Genomic DNA, 20,034 nt, shown 5'->3' with positions numbered 1-20,034 from the left:
TTCATGTGTTTTTATATTTCCTCTTGTTTATTTTTTTTATTTATTTATTTTTATCAATGCTTCTTACATGTTTGCTATCCACTTGCTGTAACACCGTAAATTTCCTCCTTGTGGGACGAATAAAGGAATATCTTATCTAATACTTTTGGTAACACTTTGAAATAGCTTAATCATTCAAATGTTTTTCAGTGTAATGTTTATGTAAATACAGACTGGATGGGGTGCATGCAGTGGGATTACATCTGTAGTACAGTACAGTACAGCTGAGGAGCTCTCAGTTGATCTGGCGCAGCTGTGTGCATCCATGGTGTGCACTGCATCCGACGCAAAGTGGCGCGCAGACTAGACGGCGCAGCCGCACCAGGACAGGCGCAGACAGACACAGCAGCAGCCATGGCAGACGAAAAACCCAAGGTGAGGAGCCGAATTTGTAAGAGGGTTTCTTTACAGTGTTTACCCCATCCATGTGCCATCACTGTACAAATGACACCGCGAAAAGCTGCCGTAACACCAGTTCATCCACAGTCGCATTATTACAGAGAATGCCAACGGCACAGACCGTTACAGCTGTAGCTAGTGAGCTAGCGGGTCAGGTTAGCATAATAAGCTAACGAGGCTAATGTGCCCAACACCGGGCGGTATGAAAGAATTAATCATTTCTGTCATTTTTAAATACACCCAGTGAACACCACTTAAATGTCAGCATCAGTATTATCGATGCATATGCAACATGTAGTGATATAGTTGTTACCTGCCGAGTTAGCCTGTCAAGAACCGAAGAAATGTGACTAGCTAACGTGTAGCGACAGTAGTGTAACGTTAGCCACAACAGCAAAGGGGCCGAAATGAATTGTTTGAGAAAAACATTAAGCTAACCGTAAACCGATCTTCTATTAAATCTTTAATTTTGCTCACTGGCCGCACACCGAATTGTGACAGAATAAGAGCGATTGCCGATGTGTACAAGTTGTTATCTTGACCAGGCCGCTGGACATTATTACAAGTTGTAGTTAGGCCATTGTCAATTGACTTGCTGAATGCTAATGCTGTCGCTAGCATTGTAGTTGTTCAATAAGCACATTAATCCTCTGATCTGAGCTCAGGTGCAGATGTCAGACAAATGCAACCGTAGTAAATAAATAAATAAAACGACTCATACATGTGATACTAATATTTTACTTATACTTTTCATTGAGGCATATGCTGTACATCAATCTTAAAACTGTGAGACCCTGACTGAAGGGGGTTTTGTGGTTGGGGGTACATACATTACATATGGCTGAGGTCACATTTTAACAGGCTTCTTGTGTTTCCGCACATCACTTTGTCGAAGCAACTTAACTTTCTACAAACTTTTGTTTCTCTTTTTTTCAGGAGGGAGTGAAGACAGAGAACAATGAGCACATCAACCTGAAGGTGGCAGGCCAGGATGGCTCAGTGGTGCAATTCAAGATCAAAAGGCACACTCCTCTCAGCAAACTGATGAAAGCTTATTGTGAACGGCAGGTGAGACAGCAACACAATTACTACTACTGTTCAAAAGAAGTCATTTATAAGTTCATTACAATGCTGGCAGCCTGAGTAGGTTGTTGTCAAACAGGAGACCTGGCAGGGGCCTGGCTGGATATACCATAATTGTCTGGATGCTGTATTATTACCCATGCAATGTAACTGCGCAATACTTTACAATCAACCATATTGTCATGAAATTGTGTTATCAGGTTATTGCTCAGTCACAATCATGGACTTGAAATAATACCCCCCCACCCCCCCGAAATCCAGTGCTGTTATGTTTTTTTACATGGCACTCTGGGTCCTTGGCAAAGCAAAATGTTGCCATGCTTCTTTTTAATTATTAACTAGTTACAACGTGTCACAAACTTGTTGGTGATTACAAGAATCAAGATAGGACTCTCTTAAAAACATTATTGCATATTCACATATATTGGGGGGAGATTTATGCCTTTATTGGTTGGCTGATAGATGAAGGAGATGAAGTTAGATCGAGGTGCAGACCTGGGATATTGCTATTCATGATCAGCACCTTAATGCCTTGGTCTCCAGGTTGCTACATAATGTTGATTTTCAATATTTTGAGCATAATATGTCTCTGTCTGTCTGCTCAGGGGCTGGCAATGAGGCAAATACGATTTCGATTTGACGGTCAGCCCATCAATGAAACAGACACACCCTCGCAGGTAAGGCTACATACCCATACACCTGTTCAGCCTGTTCGAGTACAGCACAATCACTTGTTGGCAGCATGAATATAAGAGAGTGAATCGCAACCTCAGACTTGCTACCTTTGACATTTTGTACAAATCAGATTTTACACTTTGCCAATTCCTGCACAAACTGTACAGCACCTTCATTTAAAAAGAGTCCATTTTGTATATATTTTCTTCTGATGTTTTTATCATCTGTTATTCCTTAAATGTTGTCAATTTTCAACTATTTTTGTATTTACCACTTATTTACTGTCATCTTCATTTATCTTTCTTGCATTATACTGGTATTGTATTGTTTTTGTGATGCACCAACATACCACAGCAAATTCCTTGCATGTGAAAACTTATTTGGCAATAAACCCTGATTCTGATTTAAATATTTCAAGAAACCATGTGGTGAATCAACAGGACTTAAAGTTAAAGAAGTTAAAGTTCCAGGTTATTCTGAAGCCCAAACAATGTTATTCCTAATTGCAAAATACATTTTAATTAAGAAATGTCATTGCTGCATGGTTGTCTGACATCATATCTAAATGTGGATTAAATTTAAAAGCTATGCCATTAGACAGTTGTGAAATAGTTGTAGAATTACAAAGAGCTGCTTCTTGTAGGCAGAGCCCGCTCTAAAAATGTGCTGTTGAGTTAGTCTTTAATTTTATACCCAAGACTGTCTTGAGGGTGGACATGCTCTCAAAACGGCATTTTCCAGTAGGAAGTATATAATGTGTTACATTGCTGGTGTTGTATAGAGATAAAGTACTGATTTTACGAGCAGTTGTGAACAGATCAGAGTCCATGCTGCAGTTGTGCTGCCTTTTACAGAACATATACATAAAGGAAAGGGTTTACACTTTGTCCATTAAGATTATTCACCTCTTTGAAGCACTCAAAGTTTTTTTTTTGTTCCTGTTTGTGTTTACATTATATAAGTAACATTAAGTCAGTCTCTGTTTTCAGATGTTCTCTTTTGTGCTTTGTAAGAGATGTAATGAAATTCATTCCTACCCGGCTCATGTTTCAAATTATCTTCTTGATGGAAAGTAAAAGAAAAATGTTGACCCAATCATTTGACATCAGCTGATCTCACTGGCCTTGTCAACACTTCCTCAGTGGCTTCACAGTAAGGACTTAACACTTCCTTGACATGAAAAGGCAGTTATTGTGAAGCACAGAAGTGTTGCGTTAGTCATTACAAGTGAATGAATAAAAATGAACCAGAAAAGAGAACAAGCATGTTCTGACATAAAACACTGACTCCACTGAACTTTGAACTTTCTCTTGCAGCTAGAAATGGAGGATGAAGATACGATTGATGTGTTCCAACAGCAAACCGGAGGCTCTTTTCTTTAAAGACTGTTTCCTATGAACATCCCTACCTCCCATTTTCATCCCTCAACATGCCCCGTCTCCAGATGCTCATGACCAGTGTTGATACCATCCATTGGAATACTTTTTCAAAATGCTCAAAGGCAGCAGCACAGTCAGTGTACCTAGATTTAATCACACTGTCATTCGTATGTTAACATGTTTAAACTGTGCAGTGTAGACATCTTGTAAGCTGCAGTGAGTCTAATGTGCTGAAGAAATTAAAAGCTTGTCATGATCCCTTTTTTTTTTTTTTTCAAGGAAGTTTTGGAAGAAAACTCCTTGCTCCTTTTGTTTTTATACTTATGTTATTGAGGTTCTGATTCAGATGGAATTTTGTTATTGTTGTCAAGTTATCCTGCATTTTAAATTCACATCTGTTGTGAAAATGTATTATTGGAATAAATTGAGTCTTCTTTTTTTTTTAAACATGTCCCTGTTGACTTTATGGCTGCATTAGTTGACAGAACCATCAGAGATAAGATAAACCTTTGCCACTCAATTTTGCATCATCAGAGTAAGTAGCTAAGCTACTAATTATGATGTATTTGTTTTCTTAGTCTACTGTTGTTTTTTTAAGGGTCAAGTATGTAAACAGGACATGGTTTTGAGTTTACAAAATTGACTATGACCTTCAATGAAGCTGATTTGGGAAATTATACGACAAGGCTTCAGTTTGCCAGTTGACTTTTGATTTTACTAGATATTTTGGAGTAGGCAAAATTCTTTGCATCTTGAATGCAGGTGCTGTTCTGTCTCAAATATAGCAGCTTTATGTATTGGTCCTCGACTAGCATTGTCTCTGTCCTCTTTGACACATATACACTATTTTTATTACTGTCAGGGGGCCTCACTTAAAATGAAAATAATCTGGTTGGACTGTTGTTAAAAAGTGCTCATATTTTACACAAAAGTGGGTCAGCCTTACAACAATTGCAACATAAACTCATATTTTGTGTCCAGAATATGTTATGAATAAGAAGTTTTAAAGAACTGTTGAAGGGAAAATTTTGAAAATTGCCTAAATGTAATACTACCAAAAATGCCTTTATCACACTTTTCATGAGGGAAAGAGGGTGTGAACCTCACATAAATTACAACAGAAAATCTGCCAAATGTTTATTACTCATAAAAGAGAGCCAAGTGGTGGTTCCAAGGTGTCTCTTAACCCTACCTTGGTAACACTTGTTTACTTCTTGAAATAATCATTTGAATCAACATTACAATATTATACTTTATATGCAAAGCAATATAAATTGTTACTAATCTTTATAAATCTTGGCAGTGATTAATAAGTTTACAACAAAATAGTAAACTTGAAATAGCACTATCATATTACGTTCAAAAGATTAGTGACTGCCAAATTGACACAAATCAACATAAATGCAGGCAATGATGTGAAGTAAAGCTTGTTTTCGTTGCAGGTATTGCAAGGAAACAAACTCGTGAGGTAATTTTGACCCACTTATGCATCTAAGGGGAGTGTCGTTTTGTAAATGCACTGTTGTGTATCCAACTCTGCATCTCATGTTAAACAGTTTCTGGTTGATTGTGGACAGTACTGAACCCTTTATGTAGAGATCAGACAAGAACATGCCTCAATCAGTTTTTTAACATGGGGACAAACAGAGCTGGTCTTGACCTCCATGGGGCCCTAAGCAAAATTCTGCTAAGGGGCCCTGCTGACTGACCGGTGAGCCACGTAAACCATTTGCCACACAGTCACCCCAGTGTTTCCACTACGGTCCTCCCTCCCCAGTTTGCTCCATCTGTCTGTCAAAGAATAAGATCTAAGAATAAGATCCATATAGAACAGAATGAGGTACAACAAAAACAATATTTATTGAATAGTATATTTTGTGTAGAATCCCCAGATAAGTGAATATTGATGTTAACATGAATAAGAAATTTTAGAATATAGAAAATACTGATAGATAAAACTGAGCTTTGGGTCTGATGCCTGGTAATCAGTTAATTGATTTTAAATTCAATATTTAATCAGTCATCAGAGAATCTCAGTTCATTCATTTCCATCTTGCAGTAGTTCAGAGTTGTAATCAGTGGTACACAATAACTAAGTACATTTACATCAAGTACTGTACTTATGTTGTACTTTACTTGAGTTTCATTTATCCAACTTTATGCTTCTACACTACACCCCAGAGCCAAATACTGGACTTTTTAATCCACAATGCTGAAAAAAGGCTGTTTTCTGAATCTTTAGAGATACATGGTTCTCACAGGACAGTGATGTTACAGACATTGGATGGTCTTGTAGACCATGATGCATTGCTGTAGATTAAAGTAGCCAACAGTGGCCTATAAAGTCATTAAAATGAGCTCAGCCTTTAACATCTACAGCAGTTTACAGCAGTAACATTAAAGCAATGATATTAATCCAAAAACAGACATAACAACACTGACAGGGAACATTTTGCTCGTTATCTTTAGCTGATGATATTTACATACTTCTACTTCATTAAAGGTTCAAAGAAGTATCTGGCATGTCCTCCGTCTAGACCAGGGGTCTGCAACCCTTACAATCAAAAGAGCCATTTTTGACCAAAAAAGGTGGGGGGAAATCTGTCTGGAGCCGCAACTATTAAATGCTCTCTTTTCCCTGAAGACTTTTTTTGGCAGTCATAGCTTATGAGACTCAAGAAGACGAGTCACCATCACAATTTAGAGGAAAAGACACTGAGCCATAGACAGTTTTTAAATTTGGTGTACAACATACTGCAATAGATTTTTGAGTTTTGTGCCCAACGCAAACTTTTACAAACTTTCTGCTGACATTTAGTTGAGATAATTTACCATTCTTCCATAGATAGTTGGAGAAACTCAAAAAAAAAGTTTCAAAATTTGGTCACAGTTAACAGTTAACCTGATTTGTTACTGTTTTGTTGCCTTAAAATTAAATGGTTTACGGTGTAATTTTTCAAATACAACATTTAGGGGTTTCTAAAATTCAAATATTTAAAATTTATCTAAAGAAGAAAAATCAATTATCTCAACAAAAGACCAGCAGTGGGTAACACTTTTTCAAAACTGAAGAATTTGACTTGGGCTCAAACTGATGTACTATGTATGTAGTATGTTGACTTGAAAGTTTGAGCTGTCTTTTTTCATAGACCTACAACAATGAAAAATTAAAAATTAAAAAAATATGTTATTCATTTCCATATGTTTTTTGCCAGTCACAGGGAGCCACTGGAGAGGACCTAAAGAGCCGCATGTGGCTCTGGAGCCTCAGGTTGCAGACCTCTGGTCAAGACAGACAGACTGGTCTGCTGTAGGAAAGTGTGCACGCGCATATGAACGCGTGTTCACGCGCGGTTATCTTTTCTGGGCCACAGTTTATGACCGCCGCTGCACGTTGGCGCGACTCAAACGTGATAAAATAGTTTTATTTCAGTCTCACTTCTGTTAAGACACAAAGTCACAGAGCAGCCCTGGATGTGTTTGTTTGCAGGACACAGACAGACAAGCTGCAGCACAGCTGACATCAGACAGACAGAGAGGATGAAACACAAGTTTACCTGATTACTGTTCACCTCGTTCACTCTCGATGTGTTATTTTCTCTTTAGTTCCGTTTCATCCTCATCAAAGATGAGATAAGGTAAATTGTGCTGTGTGCGATATTCAGTACTTATCTCTTTGGATTTCTCAAGACTTTTGATATGTTATAAATTATATACTTTTTGAGACTAGAACAGTTTGCCTTTAATCAACTCAGACGAGATTAATTAAGATTAACTACTCCACTAAATTGTTTTTCCACAAGAAGTTCTAGATTATCCTGAATAAGATTAAAAAACAATGGCTCTTTTGACACAATATGAAAACTGATGGTTGATTTACGGGCTGTCATTCAAATAATTTCTCCAATCACAAGCTTGATTAACATACAAGGATCCAATCATAGAAGGAGCTGTTCACTTGTGGGCAGTGGAAACGCCCTCTTCACAATGGTTTCTGTCGCACCCCGCACCTCTGTGTCAAAGATGTTGATCAAACCCATGGATGTATTACGGAAAAACACCCAGAAAGAGGTACAGAAAGGCCGGAACTACAGCGTTTTCGCTTCCAAATTAAACTCCACACATGCCGTCTTTGTTGAAATACCAGGTCATAAAGAACAAACTCTTAAACCAAAGTCATGTACTTATTAAATACATTTTTTAGGTGTGATTTGGTTTAATTCTGATACAATCTTAGAAATCGCCGCAGCCTTTGTTTATCAAGTTAAGATATTTTATTTTGAAAATTTGACCGGAAGCGTGACAGTCCCGTCTGCACAGCTTCACACCGATTCACTCAGACTGGAGGCAGGTTGACTATTGGGAACCACCGGCGAGGATAGACAATGATGAGGCGGTGAAGTACTGCTAATTAAAGTGTAATTCGCGTGTATCCTATCAGATTTATAAATACTTTTCGTCTTCTTGTGCAAAAATGACGACGACCACGACATATCAAGGGATGGAGCCCGGCTCTAAAAGCAGTTCCAGGTAAAGGCGTCGTTCAGACCGTTCTGTAACCCGTTAGCCACCATGATGCCAACAAGTCCAGCATCCTCTATCACCAACGCTGCATATGTTAACGTCAAATTTAAGACATTTTCCCTCAGACCCCTGCCCCTAATTCTTACTTGACCGCTTCGAAATGGTTGCTGCTAAGCACAGGAAGACGAGGCAAGGATGCAGCTCGGTACCACACCTTCCCGTTTTGTCTGAAGGGATGGACCAGTCCCATTTTTAACGTTAGCTAGCAACACAGCACACATGATGTACCCTCCCTTTTGTAGCTGGAGTAGCTGCTTAGCTAGCAAGTGATGCAGACAAGGCGGCTAGACGTTAGTGTTAAATATAGGCCTTTTTTGGCGTGCTTATATATTTCCCTCATTACTTCTTCGAGTTTATTGTCTGACAACGAAAAATCAATCAGATCTGTTATTCCTGTTGGGTGGGGCCCCAGTGGATTTCAGAGCAGTTATCGAGATGATCGGTGAGGTACAGCAAGACATCCTCCAGTCTCCCCAGCATATGGCCTCATCGAGACGAGGGCCATGTTACAGCTGGCTGCACTTGACAATAACCCGAGCCACATGAGTATTTTTCATCATGGAGATGCAGTGAAAGGACGCCACATCCGCTGATATTGCAGTGATATTAAGGACTGGATTAATGCACATTTAAAGTGCACAATGTTTTAATGAACGATTGAGCTTTCAGTAAGTAATGTGGTTGCTGTGGTAAATTTCATCATAGTGCGACAATAACATTAATACTTCATACATTTGACCAATGGGTGTGTTACCTTTAAAGTTTTTAGTTTTAAAAGACATGTAACAATGTAAACTGTACAGTAAGTACAGTCTACTTTATTGCTAGTTTATTAGGTACACCTAGTTGAAAATTGTGCCATCTAATACAACATCCCTGTAATAAATCCCACCCTCATAAAAGTAATTTTGGAAGCTGTAGTTTGTGTTTGGGTGTATATTGCTGTTGCTGTTGCAATATACAGAGAGACAGGGGTGGGGGAGATGGCTGTGACCGTGGCACCTGACTAGAACAGAGCAGGAGTTCAGACTAATTTCGGCTTAAAGTTAAACAAATCTGTCAATTTAATGTGTTTTATTGATAATACATCAGACATCAATGGTTAAATTGTTACTACTCTTTCCACAACAGCTGACAGGTTTTCTTAATATTTACTCTATCCTTGTTGATATAAACGGGTTTGTCAAATGATCAAAAGTGCTTGTAATTACAACATATTAGCACTGTTGCAGGTAATACCAGGTATGGTGTAAACGCACCAACACAGCAGGAAGAGCTGTAGCCTACATATAAAGTCCACATCTCCACATGCCTTAGTAACCCTTTCGTAATTTAAAGTTCAGTGTGAGACATTTATGACATGTCTGACATAACCTTTTTGTCGCAGCTGGGACCAGCTGCTCGTTCACTTGGATCTTGCTGCCCAGACAGTGCAAAAATACTGTATAACCAATCTGATGAGATGAAATTGAGATTAAATGTTGACCTTTATCGACAAGATTGTGTATGAACAATAATATTTAATTTATTAATTATGTCATCCTTAGTCTGAACTATAGCATTTAGCTGTGTTATTATTTGATAAATAAAAAAAAAAATCAGCCAATACGATCTAGCCTTCAGAAACAGTACTGACCATCTCTTTCATTTCAGGGTTTTGCGCCCTCCTGGTGGTGGCTCCAACATTTCACTTGGTACAGATGAGGAGAAGCCTCCCGTCCGGAAAAACAAGATGGCCTCCAGTGTTTTCGCTGAGCCAGAGGACCCCTATGCTAATCGAAGGAACAACCCACCGGGTACAATCTTCCTCATCTCCAAACATTTGCTGTTTTAGTATGAAAGATTATAAGTCAGTGTTTCATGTTGATGGGAGATTCAAGTTTTTCACTTGAGATTTTTCGCCTGCTGAATGACAAAACTGATTCTTTACCTCCCAGGGTGACTAAAAACCACAGACAGCTGTGAGTACACAAGAATAGCATTTTTTGTCTTCAGTGGTGATACTTGACTTAACTGTATGGGTTTAGGTGCCCAAATGATGAATTGATCTCTCTTAGGCTGTCTTAAGATTTTCAATCAATAGTGTTTCTCCACTAATCAGGATATTCTCAAGACTGCAGAGATCTGAAATATTCATGTAGAATTGAGCTTCCCCAAGTCCTTGTTACATTACATGGTTTATTTTAGAATTTTAATAGTATAAGAGGAATAATAAGAGGTCAAGGAACCCAATTCACTGTTTTATGGCCTTACACTATGGCTGGTCATTCTTGCCTGGTGGTTTTCTAGTCACTCTCCTAATATAAAAGGATACACAACAAAATGTCTCTGAAAGAGGAAATGAATCAAAAGTAAAAGTGATGCTAGATGCATTTTTAGTGAAGTAGTTCCTAGTTTTCTAGACACATTTTTCAAAGGTCTGTAACGCAGACAGACAAAGACAAATGAAATAGCCCTGGGAGGCACCATGATATACAGGTCAGGTAACAAAAAGCCATAATCCATGTAGGTTTTATTCCACTGTACTGTGCATTATATTTTCTATCAGGTTTGGTCACACACTTGATTGAGTGCTCAGTAATTCCTTTTATTTTCTGTGGTAAAAGGCTTATTTTGACATGTCTAAATTTGCATTATAAATAATGTGTATAAATTTATTGTATTTTTAATATCCAACAAAACAAAGAAAATAATAGAAATGGAATATAATATTTATAAGTATGTTTTCATTTGTGCACAATCACCTGAAAATAAAAATAGTTGTATTTTTGTAACCTTAGAATGAGCTGTTTATATCTACAGAGGCGCAGGTCCTCTCCTACGGAAAGGCCTCCGTGTTGCACCACCATGTTTCTACAGTAGTCCAGTATGTGTAAATTAAACAATGGCTCTAGAAAGACCCTTCACGACTTTTGTGGCCACTCAAGGTTCTCCAACATGTTCGAAGGGGGAGGGTGAGATGAAGTGTTTGCAAATCTGCAAGCTCTCTACTTCATGTCACTAAAACCTACACACTGGTCCTTTAAGTGGACACATTTCATTGGCTGGTAGGCAACAACCATCTTTGTTACACATTGTCATATCACCACAACACTGAAACCACTATACTACAATGCTAAAATGTTTCTTTTAATATTTATGAAGTTGTTGGAAAATGAGCTGTTTTTTTGTCTCCTGACTATGTTACATTACAGTGTGATGGAAGTGTGTTGCACTGATGTGAAGGTGGACAAAACATATTATATTATTCAAGATAGAAAAACAGAAAATGTTTTTATGTGTCATTTGTAGAAATGACCTAAATTCCACTGATTTAGTATAACTGTAAAACCTCCACAGCAGGTGTCAAGTTGGGAGAGTTTTGGCAGCTATTACTACATCTGGCAGGGTCTGACATTAGGGTTTCTTCCTACTTGTCCTGCAGACAAATGCTTCTCAAATCTACTTGTCCCATCTAAATTCCTACTTTCCCTGCCTAGGAGGTTGTTTTTCTGGCTGTGTGGTGCATACTTTCGCTCACGTCTTTTTTCTAACTAAAGTCCATTTCCTGTTGACTGTATAAAACACTACACAACACTTTTTTCTTCAGAGAGCAGTATTTATCAGCTGTATTGTAGCCAGCAAGGACGGGATAAAATTATTTTAAATATTATTATTTTAACATGTTCAATAAACTTCTAACTCAACTCAACATTATGTTTAACCGGGAATTTGTGCAAATCAGTGCAGTCAGATCAGTGAAATGTTCAAGTGCTATTTCACAGTAATTAAACAGTACCAGTTACTAGGGTTGGACGATTGGCTGAATCGCCGTTGCTTTTTTGGCCGATTTTTAGGGCGATATTTAGGGCTGAACGATTTTAGGAAAAGATCTAATTGCGATTTTTCTGGCAGATATTGCGATTTCAATTCGATTCGCGATTTTTTCTTCAAATCAAGCTTCAGTGCAATATTTACAATGTATAGTAACATTTACAATCATTATTAATTATTCAAACTAGGTATTTGTGAGGGCTTCAAAGAAAAATAACATTAAGAGAAAAACTACTGACTATACTGAAGACAATTCGCACACATCATCACATTAAATCCGTATAAATACACACACACACACACACACACACACACACACACACACACACACACACACACAGGTCTGGTCCATTCATTAAGTTCCATATGACGTTCGCTGCATTGTTGGTTATGATGCACGTCAGAGGAGTGTAACTACGAAGCGAGATTAATGTGTTAGCGAGCTATGTTGAGTCTAAATCCAGGGTTTTCAGTGTCACGAAAGTGTCTGTCTTTTAACCTGCTAGATCACCGTGGTAATTTATGCTAAACTCATGACCTGGTCGGCAGCAGGTTATGTTAAGAGTTTCAGATTAAATCGTCTGTAAAACGCGCCGTTCTTTAACTTATAATTGTCCTAACAGGGTTGTTCATGAGTGATATAGCTTTTAAACTGAGGGAAGACATTAAAAATGAAAAGCTTCTGAGCTGTATGTTCGTAATATCACCGAACGAATCCATATAATGTAAAAATGAAACAGCGGCACAAACTGTCTGCATCGCGCTGTCATGACGGTAACCTCCGTTTGGTGATGCAGAGTCATTTTTCCCATTTGCTCCAGATCATATTAACACTTTAAATTGACATGGTATATAATCCACACACTAAAATAATGATGAAGCAACTACAGACACTTTGGATACTTTTTACTGTTATCTGTTTTGTCTCCGTGATTTTGCAGCTCAGATCACTGATTAGAAAATTCATCATCATTTATCACAGACAATCTTAAATCAGTTACACTCATTTTACATTGGTTTGGTCAAAAACTTCAGTGATGTCCACGTCTCTGTCATCATAGGACAGTGTCAGACAGACTTCATCATGTTTAAATCTGCTGTATGGATTTTTATTGTTTAATGTGCAGTTTTCATGTTAGAATAAACAGCAGCATTAAGACCGCATTTAGTCGATCAGTAATTTTCTGACATCATTCTTCTTCTCCTGCTTTATTTGCAGCAACAATGTTGCTTTTTGCTGTAATGTATTTAGTATACTTTCCACAGCTCATAATTATAACAACTTGATCATTTTGACTTAAGTGGCTCGCGATCGCTTCACTTCATGCGAAGAGTGAAATGACGCAACAAACGCCCCTTTTATGTGAGCGCACACAGAGTCTGAAGACCAAAGCCTGGATTAACAAAGTGAGTTGATAACCACCATCATGATCCCCGTTATCTCTGATTGCGGTTTTAGGTTTTGTCGATCCAGATCATACAAAGAAAGCCTGGCTGTGTTGAGCTTGCTTCGTAGTACAGCCCTCAGGAGCACTGCAAAAAACAGCAGCTTTGGCGATCACGTGATCGCGTTGTCTGAAATCGCAATTTCGATCAGAAAACGATAAATCGTTCAGCCCTAGCGATATTTGTCATTTTATTCTGTTAATGTAATAGTCTGCAGAGTGACAGCCTCTGCTCTGCACCGTGTTCTCATCCAGTGGCGCAGTACACATCCGCTCAGCTGACCATGAGTACTTTAGCTCAATTAAAAAAACAGGCAGAGGATGCAAGAGGCACATATGAGATACATCCAAAGGTCAGTGGGTCTAGACACTAGAGACTTTTGGACAGAAAATCAAATTTTTTCAAGTTCCAAAAAATGATATATTCCCACTTGCCCGCTAGTTGATAGCATTCTTTGTTCTGAAAACAATGGCTTGCTTTACTAAAATATGTACTGGCATTTAGCCTGTAAATTAGGGATTGAAAAGCAAAGAAAAATATCCAGTGATTCAAAAGGGGAAGCCTACACAGCAGCATGATTGCATATTTTTATTAGGAATTAACATCAGCGTGAACAGAGTTATTATAAGAATGACATTCAGTACGAAAGTGAAAATTCCAAACTTGGAAATTTCCCTAAGGCACAACAGGAAACAAATAGGAAATGTGTGGGTGTAGCTTGCTGACATAGAGAGGTTCAGCGTAGATGTTCGAATAAGGTCAGACCATTAAGTCAGTGGACTGCAGTCATCTGGGTTTTTCCCCCTCGCCGGACCTCCTTTTCCCTTTATTTACTTCCACGTCTGATGTTAGGACTGAGGCACGAGAGAAGATCCCCTGTTGACGGGAAATTCCACACACTGTATGAACTCTCAGATGGTTTAGCATCTGATCCTATTAGGTAAAAAGTTTCATGTTTATTCTCAGTTGAAAGATTGGAGCCAGTTATAACAAAAGCAGGCCTATCTCTTGTGATAGAAATCAAGCTTAAATGTTGTGTAATTACCTTTCTGTTTGCTTTTACCACGCGATGGGTCATGAGTGTATGTGTGACCAACAGGACTGGAGCTACTGTCTGTTTTGAATTCAGGTAATCAAGCCTACTACTAGAGCCATCATTTAAATTTATTTTTAATTTAGGCATATTTACTAATGTAGCAGACATCACAGATTTTCTTTGATGATGTCCCGATATGGTGTGTATATGTTCCATGGTGTTATGTATATTTGTGAAGAGGGAAACATGGAGGATCGATGGTGTGTGACAGGATGGTTAAGGCCAGTTAACAGTGGGATATTTCACTGTTGTACAAATCCACAGTCTCTTTCTCTGAGATCAGGTTACAGTCTATAATTCTCAGATACTGCTCTTCAGTCTCATGTGGTACTGCTGGGGCTTTCAAATAATCCCTATTGTTAGTCATGCTAGCATTGCCAAGGCTACAGTATCTGTTATTACTACAAGGGCACTTGGGAAGCACAGACCTTAGCCAAGGCCAAATGCCCTAGTTCAGAATGTGAGGGAAAGTGAAAAATAATTTGTCTATCTGCCCTGTGATTTGGATTGCTTCAAAATTGAATGGGTTCTTCTTTGGCCCATGCGACGCGAGGGTACAAGGTTCATGAAAATCAGGCCAGCAGAGTTTTCTGTAATCCCACTGATAAACAAACAAATAATCGGCACAGAAAACAGAACCTCCTTGGCAGAGGTAATAATAATATTGTACTCCCCAAGGCAATTGCTGAGGTCTGTGAGTGCAGCAATACCACACGCACAAGAGTAAATAAGTAAGATGAAGCAAGGAAATTGAGCAGTCAGTTAGTCATATCAGGATTCAAATTTATTCTGGAATAGAAAATTTTGAAATGATTGGACATTCTGTACATCACCATGACATTTTTCTCTTTATAGAAATATGTAAAAATGAACAGACTTTGTCTTTGCACGTCCTGTTTGAAGGCCTCTCTATCTGAGCCATTATTTTATGTCTCCTTGCTCTTTCAGGTGGGAAGCCCACAGGAGTGCTGTGTGGTGAACCATCAGCCCCCCTGAGGAGAGGAGGGAACCCCACCACCAACCACTCTGCAGACGCCCCGGCCACAGTAAGATCATGCCTCCGATCATGAGTTATGGTGGGGATGAAATGAAGTGAAACTTGAGAGCAGACAAACATATAGGGAAGCAACTGAAGCTCAAAGGATTCAAAAGTATTTATTTTCTCTTCTTCTTCCCTTAAATTTGTTCTAGGTAGGAAGCCTAAAAATGGTTGATTGTTCAGTCTCATCTGAGTTTGGTTTCATTTCTCAGTCCTGAGCTCCTCCTACCAGACGAGCAGCACGCACTTCATGCGTGCATGATATCTGGTATCAACTAAAGCAGATACCTGACAGTGCAAAACAGCGACAGAGGAGAGAAACTACATTTCAAAACATAAAGATTCAGTGTGAAACTACAGAAGTACTGAGAGCTGAACATACAGAGACTTTAAAAAATGTCTTTGTCTCTGCTCTCCTGCACACACGAGCTGAACACTCAGTTTTTGAGGGGGAGAAAAGGAGGCTCAACAAGTTTGGCTGCGGTCGGCACAGTGTGACTGCCGCTTGGAAGCGAGTCAGGCTTGTTTTGTCTCTGCTCCAGAGTAGGACCATCTCGGGTGTGGCTCACCTCAATATAAGTGGTAACGGAAATGCAAATCAACAGCGATATGGGTTGACTCTGTGCAGCCATAAATGCCAGTACAAAAGCACCATGTGTGTCTCAGTACTCACCAGTCAGTTCTTTCCATTACATCCCTCCTCTCTTTACTGTAACATACTGTTTACTGTAACTTACCTTACAGTGTGGTCGCTCTTCCATGGTCACTGTTGCACACAGCTTTACAAGCAAACGTGAAGATAAATCCACTTTTTATTCTCAAAAGTTTAAAAAACAAACACTGAGCTCTCATCTGGCTGGTCCGCGGGTCCATTTCTCTGTGGCTGCTGCAGAGGGGCTGAGTGGCAAAAGTGAAAATAAATCTGATTTTTCATCTCAGAAGTTTGAAAAAAAAACAAACGCTGAGCTCATGTCTGGCTGGTCCACAGGTCATTTATTATTTCGTCACTGCTGTTTGACCGCGGGATAGAAAATAAATCCTCTTTTTAATTCCAAAAGTTCGAAACATACACTCTGAGCTCCCCCTATGTCAATGAAGGAGACTCCACTATGCCACCGACCCTCTCCTGTAGAGCTCCCCGACTCTGAGCAGCTGACTGTCGACTCTGTATCTCAGCTCCACCCAGTCCTCTCCGGGCCTCAGCAAAGCCCCACAATAAACATGAATGAACTCAACTGAAGGTGAAGTCAAAAGTAATCGAGTGAGCTGACAACTCCTGAGCTGAGCATGTTGCTTATTAGACTCTTTTTCTAAGATTTTATTTGTTGTAATTCTGTTTTATAATTACCTTTCTGCAGGAGTTTGAGCCATTGATTCAGGGTCTCACTGAAGGAACATCCACGCACAGCTGCACTAGTAGAGCAGCCAGTAGGAGCCCCCAGTCTGAGAAAACCTGTGATTGGTTTAAGTTTACCGTCATGAGCCAGATTCTTTATGCTGAAAACAGAGCCAAGAGGAGGTGCAGAAGCCTATTTATGTCTCAGACCACTTGATTTACAATATGATGAAAGGTTTTCATGAAATTATTTCTCAATGATACCAAAACAATGTTGCCTACCCTAACTTTAATGTCAAATAAAGATAGCTGTGTATCAGTCAAAGGACGCACTGAAGTCATTTCTCCATTATGAAACAGTACAGAAGTTCCTGTTTTTTTCATCTGTAAAAGCTAATGATAATACTTACCACTTCTTATCTGCTTGTTTTTTTTTTAGGATGGAGAAAATTCTGCACGCGATGTTGGTAAGCACCTGTTTTTTTTCTGGTCACATCACCCCAGTTTTGTAATATTTATGCACTGTAAGTACTGTACTGTAGCCTGTTGTATCTCCTGCAGCTTACCTGTTGCCAGATTTTCAGGCAATAGGTAAGCATCAGGCAGTATTTATAAAAAGTGTCATTGGCACATTAACTTATCAAATTACCAGATTCTTATACAAGATCCTTGGCAATATTACTTATCATGACATTTTCAGCATACACTGATATCCAGATACTGAAATGTTATATGAGTAAGATTAGATTAGAAGTAAGCAGTAACTCGATCTAGCCAAATAGTGACCCCACATTGATGTATGAAAACGTTACAGCTTGTTTGTAATGTTTTATTAATGATCTATAAAGTGTCTAACTAAACTAATTAATACCCTGGAGGTAAACCATAGGAATAGTCTTGTAATAAAGTGGTGCCACAATATGTTTGGAAAATTTGTAACAAGAACAAAGCAGAGAAAAAACTTTTTGTTAGAAGTACATGATGTGACTCTGACAGTTTCCCATCACGTGCATATGCAGTGTATTGTCATTCCCTCAGGGCAATGTTTAAAGTAATTAAAAGTAACAAGCTGAACCTGGCAAACGTCTGAGGGGTGAGACATGTTCTCATGCAAAATTATAGTCACTGTTCCCTTGTGAATGTTTTCAAGTGTAACTGATAGTCACGTCTGCTTACCTGTGTTCAGAAAACTGTGTTGCTGAGCCTGAAGCAGCTCCAGGGCAGCAGGATGAGGCCCCTCCCACTGAGGACGCCGCTGCAGGACTACCGTCTGGCCGCAGAAATCCCCCTGGGGGCAAGTCCAGCCTCATCTTGGGTTGAATCCCAGCCAACCGCCCCTCCTTACATCCACTCATCTCTGAACTCATCTTTTTTTTTTTTCCAACAAGGCACCCCAGCCCATTTGTGTGTACCGCAGGAATCCTGTCTGATGTCCAACTGACACCAGTCTCCTTCACATCCCCAAGTGCATTGTTTTGATACCTCTCCTTTTTGAAAACTGTTTTGTACTGTTTTTATTGTTTGTTTGTTTTGACAGAAGCACTTTATGTATTTCTAATTACATGGTTCGAAGTCAGCCTTTGCCCCTGTAATGCATTAAACCTGCCAGAAAAAAGGGTACAAGGTTCACATTTCTCATATCAACCGATGGTAAATCTCCCCCAAGTTTATTGCGACAGCACAAGCTGTAGGTGATTTTACAAGCAGTTTCTAGAACACAAGCAAAGAAAAAGCTGTCTTTTTTTGCACTGTGTTCAGTTTTGACCCATCTTGCATGCACGTCTGGTCTGTAACGTATGAATGTGAGAAGAAACATAACTGTGAAGATTTCTTTCTTAATTTAACCTGTTTGTTGGTTGTTTTTTGTGGAATAACTGTTGTATTGTTGTTGCATGAAGTTGGAATCTTTCTACTGATTATATGATTATTATCCACATAGGAGCCAAATAGGAGCTGCATAAATTACTGTCATTATTGTGATCTGAAGGGTGCAAACATTTGTCTTACTGTAGGTCCCATGTCAGGTAACACAATTGGAATAAGCCTTTTTTATAATGTAGTCACGAACCTTAGATTATTGTAATCCCAGTGCCGGTTTTGAGTGCCCCGTGTTTTTATAGGTGAAATTTACTCTCAAATAAAGTGTGCCTGTTTGTGTGTTAGGCTACAACATCAAACAAGGTTGGGTTTCCCCTATTGCATCCAACCAGTATCATGTGGGCCTTGTTTTTCCACTGCGAGCCAGTGGAATGCTGTTGGTCCTGACATGTCAGTGTTTATGGTAAACCCATCCTAGATTGACAAGTGACCTTATGACAGCTCAGCCTTTTTTTTCTTTCTGTTTTACTCCCTTCCTGTCCTTGTTTATGATCCTACTCACTGGAAGTAAATAAGTCTTTTTGTACATTTCATGTCATATTATTTTAAACCAAAATTCAAACTTCCTCTTGCTTCTGTCTTGTTCAGTCACGTGTGTGTGTGACTGCTGTGTCAGCCAGCTGTCATGCAAGAAGGCCTACATTTCAAGTACCTGAAATGTAATTCCTGTGGTGTCTATTTTTACTGTGTGTTATGATGCAAGACATAAATGTTTGCATCCTATACCAATTCCTGTTGCTGGATGTAAGTCACTGCAGAAATCTGAATTCAAGAAATGGCACAAGTGGAAATGGAACATTAAAAATCAATTTTGACCATTGGTTGTGTTGCTGTGTTGATTATCTGACTTGGAATGATCATACTAAGGACTGGATGATATGTGCAAAATGAAAAATCACAACATTTTTGATCAAATCTCTTTATAGTGATGTTGCAAGAAATTTGTAGGGATCACTATTGGTGCTTTCAAAGAATATTAACAATTTTTTGTTAATCTTTAGAGATGTAGATGTAATGTAACCTCTCATCTTTGAGTAGATGCACGCGTCCTTCTGTGCAGTGATAAGGTTGGCAGATGTAGTTTGGTAGGAAGAAAATAGTCTCTGCATGGAACTGCTCACAACAAGGCCTGTGAATTATCTTGAGTAACCAGGTCATGATTTCTGTAGAGACTAGATGGCACTCAAAATACTGAACTGATGGGTATTTGAGTACTGTCTAGTTACATTATATTTGAGAGAATACAATAGACATCTCTGTTCCCAGT

General features: G+C 38.9%; 2 protein-coding genes across 2 annotated transcripts; both read left to right on the top strand.

Annotated features, from left to right (window-relative positions):
* The first annotated feature begins 255 nt into the window (after positions 1–255).
* Positions 256–4,022, top strand: sumo2a (small ubiquitin like modifier 2a). Its single transcript, XM_084715616.1, has 4 exons — positions 256–414; positions 1,375–1,506; positions 2,127–2,198; positions 3,513–4,022. The coding sequence occupies exons 1-4, from the start codon at positions 394–396 to the stop codon at positions 3,576–3,578; spliced, it is 291 nt and encodes a 96-aa protein (XP_084571742.1). The 5' UTR covers positions 256–393; the 3' UTR covers positions 3,579–4,022.
* Positions 4,023–7,895: 3,873 nt separating this feature from the next.
* On the top strand, positions 7,896–19,587 carry jpt1a (Jupiter microtubule associated homolog 1a). The gene is made up of 5 exons (XM_084715615.1): positions 7,896–8,105; positions 9,813–9,955; positions 15,463–15,560; positions 17,329–17,356; positions 18,076–19,587. The coding sequence occupies exons 1-5, from the start codon at positions 8,050–8,052 to the stop codon at positions 18,207–18,209; spliced, it is 459 nt and encodes a 152-aa protein (XP_084571741.1). The 5' UTR covers positions 7,896–8,049; the 3' UTR covers positions 18,210–19,587.
* Positions 19,588–20,034: the final 447 nt, after the last annotated feature.

Source organism: Lutjanus erythropterus, chromosome 3 (assembly GCF_056507025.1).
Source record: "Lutjanus erythropterus isolate fLutEry1 chromosome 3, fLutEry1.hap2, whole genome shotgun sequence".
Lineage (NCBI taxonomy): Eukaryota > Metazoa > Chordata > Actinopteri > Lutjaniformes > Lutjanidae > Lutjanus > Lutjanus erythropterus.
The sequence above is the reverse complement of the archived record's forward strand: the minus strand, read 5'-3'. Positions and strand labels throughout refer to the sequence as shown.